At 43.6% G+C, this 6,635-nt stretch overlaps 1 protein-coding gene across 1 annotated transcript in view; it reads right to left on the bottom strand.

Moving 5' to 3' along the window:
- Positions 1-3,967: 3,967 nt before the first annotated feature.
- LOC143034583 (uncharacterized) overlaps positions 3,968-6,635 on the bottom strand; it is an 18,576-nt gene continuing 15,908 nt past the window's right edge. Inside the window, exons 10-12 of the mRNA XM_076200856.1 lie at positions 6,301-6,635; positions 4,798-6,195; positions 3,968-4,600 (exon numbers count right to left, since the gene is read on the bottom strand). The exon at positions 6,301-6,635 is cut by the window's right edge and continues 94 nt beyond it. Coding sequence (XP_076056971.1) covers positions 4,175-4,600; positions 4,798-6,195; positions 6,301-6,635 — 2,159 coding nt within the window. The 3' untranslated portion in view covers positions 3,968-4,174. The remainder of the gene's footprint in view (positions 4,601-4,797; positions 6,196-6,300) is intronic.

The raw sequence follows: 6,635 nt of genomic DNA, 5'->3' as shown, positions 1-6,635 counted from the left end.
GCCACGCTGTTGAGTCACGTGGAGCGAGGTCACGCGATGGTCGTCTTCTTTGACCTCGAAAAGGCATTTGAACTGGCCAGTCCCGATGCCATCCTGAACGGTCTTGCCGCCAGGGGGACTCGGGGGAGACTCCTGCAATGGATAGCGGACTACCTGTCTAACAGAAGAGCCAGGGTTCGGCTGCAGGGAGCAATCTCCAGCTACCACCCCTTGGAGAACGGTACACCACAGGGTGGAGTGATAAGCCCCACCCTGTTCAATGTGCTAATGGCAGAACTGCTTGCCACCCCACTACCTAAGGGATGTCATCTGATATCCTATGCAGACGATGTCGCCCTAGTGGTGACGGGGAGAGGAGCCAAGTTTAGAAAAGCACAAAAAGCCCTTGCTGACATATCAGAGAAGTGCAATGTGCTTGGCCTTAAGATATCGCCACCAAAGACCAAGGCCATATGTATTGGCGGCGAAAGGTCCTTGGCAAACAGACTACTCCTACAAGGGCATGAGGTAGAGTGGGTAAAAGCACACATGTACCTTGGCGTATGGATAGACTCCGGGCTGTCATTTAAGACAGAGGTGGCTTACCTCCGGGAAAGGGCCCTTGCCCGGATAAATGTCATGAGGTCTTTGGCAACCAGGGAAGCCGGGGCCACTAGTAAGGTTCTCAGGACCTTCTACGTAAGCGCGATAAGGCCACTGCTAGACTATGCCAGCGCTGCCCTTGCTGGCCTCTCTAAGATCCAGATATCCAAGATAGACGCAGTACAAAACAGGGCCCTGCGCGTCATACTTGGTGCACCACCCTGGACCCTGGTTGCCAACATGCAACAAGAGACGGGAATACTGCCGGTCAGTGCCAGGATTTCACAACGTCTGGCCGCCTTCACTACCAGAGTCATCCAAAAGCAGAACTCCTTCCTACAGCGAAGAATAAACGCGGCCCTGCAGCAGGACCCAGAGGTCTTCCCGATGAACAGATGGTCGGCGAAGCTCGCGCGACGCATCAGGGATTTACACCTGCAGGACCTCATCCTACTAAAAAGGAGGGATGTACCGGTGGATGGATATGTGCAACCTCCGCCCTGGGAGAGTCTACCAGCCAAGATCTCAATAATGGCGATGAGGCGTAGTGCACCACTACCGCAACTGTGGGCGAAAGCTGTGGAGACTATGAGGGCCGTCACACCTGAAAACTCCGTGGTGTATTACACCGACGGATCAGTAGATGCTGAGCGTAGGACGGCGGGTGCGGCGTTTGTCACACAAGACACACGACAGGGAGTAAGGGTGTTGGGCGCTCGCTGCTCAATGCAAGCGGAGGGAATTGCAGTGGGGCTGGCGCTGACCCACGCCCTCAACACCCACCAAAGCCATGTTGTAGTACATACTGATAGTCTGTCATTGATACAAAGTATCCATAATGACATACATCAAGACTATGTACAACTAATGACATCTTTGCTGTTTCAGATAAGGTCACTCCATGAGCAAGGACGGATAGTCGTCCTTAATTGGATCCCCGGACACATCGGCCTGCCGGGGAACGAAGAGGCAGATAGGGAGGCAAGGAAAGCAGCGACCAATCACCATATGGACGGCGGGATTGGTGTGCTCCCGAGTCGGGCAGAGATCTTGACCATCGCCACAAGAACACTGACCCGGCGAGAGGTAGAAAAGCACAAGTTGATGGCGCCCATGAGGCCGTCAGCCCTGTGGTACAAGAGGACTTCCAACTATGAGAAGTTGGCCACAGGAATGCGCCTCTCCAGGCCGCAAGAAGTGATCCTACATCGACTTAGGCTAGGATATCGATGTTTCTGGGAGATTGCGGGACGCCAAGAAGACTGCCAACACTGCGGCGCGGTGGGGGCCAATACGCTGGTCCACTACTTGACTACCTGTCCAGCGTCTGCATTTCTTCGAGCGGGTCCTGCCACTTCACCGGAGGGTCTAGTGAGGAGGCTGTTGGGCGCGATCAACCCATACCGGCTTCGGCGCCTAACGGAAGTATCACCTCCCAGATAATGCCCCCCATTTTATTCTTTTTCTTTTCGTGATGAATACACACTGAATATATAGCCTATGTACAACAAGCATATCCGCTCACCATGACTTTTTCTTTCTTTACAGCAAAGACGACTGGCCGTCCTTACCTGGGATCCCGGAAGGCATGGACTGAGACAAAACGACACATCAGACCGGGAGACAGAAGAGTACCGAAGAGATGGCTGCCAGCATATTTACCTTTAGTTTTGTAATACATTGTAAAAGTCCTTCAGACTTCTTAGGAAGTAGCGGGTTGTGACCCGCGCAAGTTTTTCTTTTGTAAATACTTGCAATCAATAATGATAAAACAAAACAAAACAGCGGCAGTATTCGTTTGAAGACCTTTCAACACAACAGAGCATCCACAAAGCAGTCCTCACCCTGAAGACGCCTCACGACGAGGCGAAAAACTATAGTTTCGGTGGAGTCAATAGTTGTTCAATACTATTACTATGCAAAAATATACCAGTTGGCATACACTGCGTATATTCTTTTGAGAGTCATGAATGACTACTTCCAGTCCCTCTCAGTTGCTAATAGGAAAGTATTCTCCAAAATAAAGAATACAGTCTTGAAGATTGTTAAAGCAACTAGTGCAGTTGATTTCAACCAGAATATATATATATATATATATATATATATATATATATATATATATATATATATATATACATACACACACACACACAAACACACACACACACACACACACACACACACACACACACACACACACACACACACACACACACACACACACACACACACATATATATATATATATATGTATATATATATACATACACAAACACAAACATATATATATATATATATATATACATATATATATATATATATATATATTTATACAGTATATGTACAACACTGAATGGGTCCCAGTGATTAGAGATACAATTTTATCAACCACAATGCACTTTAATTCTAAGCCATCAACATCGGAAGAACCGTGGAGGCAACGCAGAAATTGAAACGTGGATCGCCCGAGGACTCGAACCTACGGTCCGCACGTGACCAGTGCAGCATTGACTTAAACCATTACACCATCTCTTGATGGTGTAATGGTTCGAGTCCTCGGGCGATCCACGTTTCAATTTCTGCGTTGCCTCCACGGTTCTTCCGATTTCGATGGCTTAGAATGAAAGTGCATTGTGGTTGATGAAATTGTATATATATATATATATATATATATATGCATATATATATGCATATATTTATGTATATATATATATATATATTTATATACATATATATGTATATATATACACACACACAAATATATATATATATATATATATATATGTATATATATATATATATATATATGTATGTATGTATGTATGTATATCTATATATATATATATATATATATATATATGTATGTATGTATATATATATATAGATAGTTTAAAATGACAACGGTCTGTTTTATCTGCTTTGGATTGCGTCTATTTTCCATTGATATTTATGGATGAAAGGATAGAATTTGGAAAGTCAGTTTATAAAATCGTACTGAAGTCAGAGTATACATAAGGTAAAAAAAAAATATTTCACTGTGATATTTTGCATTTTTTGTGAACTTTATTAAAAAAATGTAACCATCCATTTGAGTATAGAACCAAAGTGATCTACATGATTATGTCAAGTAAGCTTATTCATATGTCAGAGATGACTTTTCGGAGGAAAGTTTACAATGAAGAATATAATGTTTCTTCAGGGATTCATGTGAAAAGATTCCTTAAGTTCCGAGTGGTGCGATGTTATTGGCTCTAGTCTGCAATCATTTTAATTTTTTTTTTTCCTCAGGTTCTTGATTCTTCCTCTCACTGATTTTTCCCCGACTAAAACAATTCAATAATTAGTAAAAGATAAATAGAATAATGCAATAAATAAGAAGCCTGTAATATATTGGTAAATTTTATTGAAAAAAATTCCTTATGCTATATCAAATCTCAAGCGTGATTGTCTGGATGTGCATTCTGGTCGACATGAAAAGGTTTGATCCCAACAACCGTGAATTCGTGTATAAGTACAAAATGACTTATTATATCTAAAAAATTCATTATCACATATCATGGGATAAACAGAAGAAATCACACGATCATGACAGCTACAAGATGTTGCCCGAAATGGAACTGGACTGGAAGGTCCTCCTAGAGGTTTGCTGATCAGATCTTCCGCCAAGCGAGGACTCGTGGTAGGATGTTTGTTCCCTCCAGCCCTTAGCCCTACTGCTGCTGCTGAGTGTCTGTGATGTCCGGGAGACTTCTTTGTTGAAGTTGCAAGAGTTGTCGAGGTCTCTTGTGGATGCCAGGTCCTTTTTTGGTGCCGTGATGGTGAGGACGCCGTCGGAGGAGAGCGCCGAGGTGCAGGCTTCCATGTCCACCAAGGTCGGTAGAAGGAAGCATCGACGGAAGCTTCGACTCGAAGTGGAGTTACCTTCTTTCTTCTGCGTCTGGCCTTCAACAACCAGCATTTGTCCATCTGCCTTTACCTTTACATCACCACCTACGAACTCGCACACGTCCAATACCACCTGTGGAATGAGAAACACATTAACTCAGATAATGCATTGGGTTAATGAGAATTATCGCTCATTTGAATAATCGTCGCATTCAGAACACTTGAATATATAATGGAATGATGAAGTAGAGAACCTATCAGTCTTTAACACAATTGGCAACACACATTTGCATATTCTCTGTACTTGCTCTTCTGCATTTGTGTCCTTACCTTGTAGCTTGTTTCTTCATCTGTTAACTGAGCGGCCTGGCTTTCTTCCACGGATATAGATTGACGAAGAGTTTTATAGGCATTTAGGTTGTCCTCGCTAGAAATCACTCCAAATCTCTCAAGGACCTTGGAGATGGCTGTCTGAAAGTGCTTGTGGTCGTTTTCGAAGAAAGAATCCTGGAAGAAGTTGCCTCGGTGCTCGGTAGGAAGCAAAAGGTTCTCCTGAACTGCTGCTAACTGATTGTCCGTCTCTGACTCTGCTAGGACTTGGGTCCTCGAGTTTGAAGAACCGTTCTTTTCCTCCAAAGCAGAATCATTTTCTTCCATATGAACACTACAAGAAGCCTTTGCCAGAAGATTTTCTGTGTTCGTGCACTCAAAATTCTTGACATTAGAAAAGCCTGTTTCCAAGGAACCAATTTTGGGGGCCCAAACAGGCCCATTACACCAAAGTGTGGTGTCATTAATGCACACCTCATTTTCGTCTTGATGTGTCGATGCCTGTTCAGTTTCTTGGTTCTGATTAGTCTTAGATTTTTCTATTCTTTTAACAGCGAATGAAGTGCTGGCTTCGGGTTTCTGCTCGGCAATTTGGTTCTGCGTTTCTTCCGCATCCTCTTCAAAAATTTGAGTATGAACTCTCAGTAGTCCATTCTCATCTTGTGCCCTAATTTCTTCTTGCTGCTGAAGGGAGATTATTTGCTCGTTTTGTATCGCCTTCTGTTGCTCCTGCTCAAGCTGCTGTTTTTCGTTCTGTGATGATTCTTGCAGGAGTGTGGTCTGACTCTCTTCATTTTCATTCACAATGTCAGTGTTCAATATGAATTGTAATTCTTCTGTATCCCTTTGAAGTTTCTGATTGTTGGCCTTCTGCCGTTCGATTTCCTGTTTATGTTGTTTGAGTTGCTCTTCTTGCATGGAGATCATTAGCTCCTGTTTTTGTATCTGCTGGTCGTGTTGCTGAATCTGCTTCTCTTGCTGCTGGAAGAGCTCCAGCTGTTGAAGTCTAATTTGGTTTTCTTTCTCTTCATTGAATGTGTTATGCTCTGACTGAATTTCACTAGCAGAATTGTGTTGACTTACTGAATGTAACTTTTGATTTTCTCCGGAGGTTTGATGATCGGGGTTGTCTTCATTCTTAATGGGGATGATGTGTTCACACACTTTGTGATTGTTGCATTTCTTCTTGGCCAAGATGGTGAGCACTCCATCGGAAGACAAAGCTGCCGTAATGTCACTGGCATCAGTGTGGGAAGGCAATGCAAAACGACGCTGGAATATTAGATTGGATGCGGTGTTGTTGATTGTTTTCTCCACTCGTCCTTCCACCACCAAACTCTCTCCAACAAGTCTCACCTGCACATCACCATTCTTGAAGTCTTGTGCGTCCAATACGATCTGAAAGAGGTTTATTGGGATAATTACACCAATGTTTACAGCCTGCCATATGAATATATCACTACCTTAGTTCTATTCCATATTACAAGGTAGAAAACTACCAACCTTATAGTAAGAATCGTCTTCTGAGAGGGTGTATGCTTGAGTTTTGTTTGAGAAGTCGACATCACGAAGAGACTTGTACCGTTTGAAGTTTTCCGCAGTGGAAGACTCGGCACCAGACCTTTTCAGGGCGTGCTCCATTGCTGACACGAAATCTCTGTGGGCGTGACTGAAGAAGGAATCTCCAAAGAATGATCCTCGTAGCATAATAGGCAGGGAAGTAACCGGGTTCACCGTGATGCTGCTGCTTTTCTGTGACTGTTTTTCTTCTTGTACTGTTTTCTTTTGAGTGTCTGTTGCGGGAGTCGTGTTGGAACTACTGTCACTAGTCTTCTCAT

This window comes from Oratosquilla oratoria, chromosome 2 (assembly GCF_046742065.1).
Source record: "Oratosquilla oratoria isolate Oo_2021 chromosome 2, ASM4674206v1, whole genome shotgun sequence".
In the NCBI taxonomy this organism is placed as follows: domain Eukaryota; kingdom Metazoa; phylum Arthropoda; class Malacostraca; order Stomatopoda; family Squillidae; genus Oratosquilla; species Oratosquilla oratoria.
This window is presented reverse-complemented; position numbering and strand designations above follow the sequence as displayed.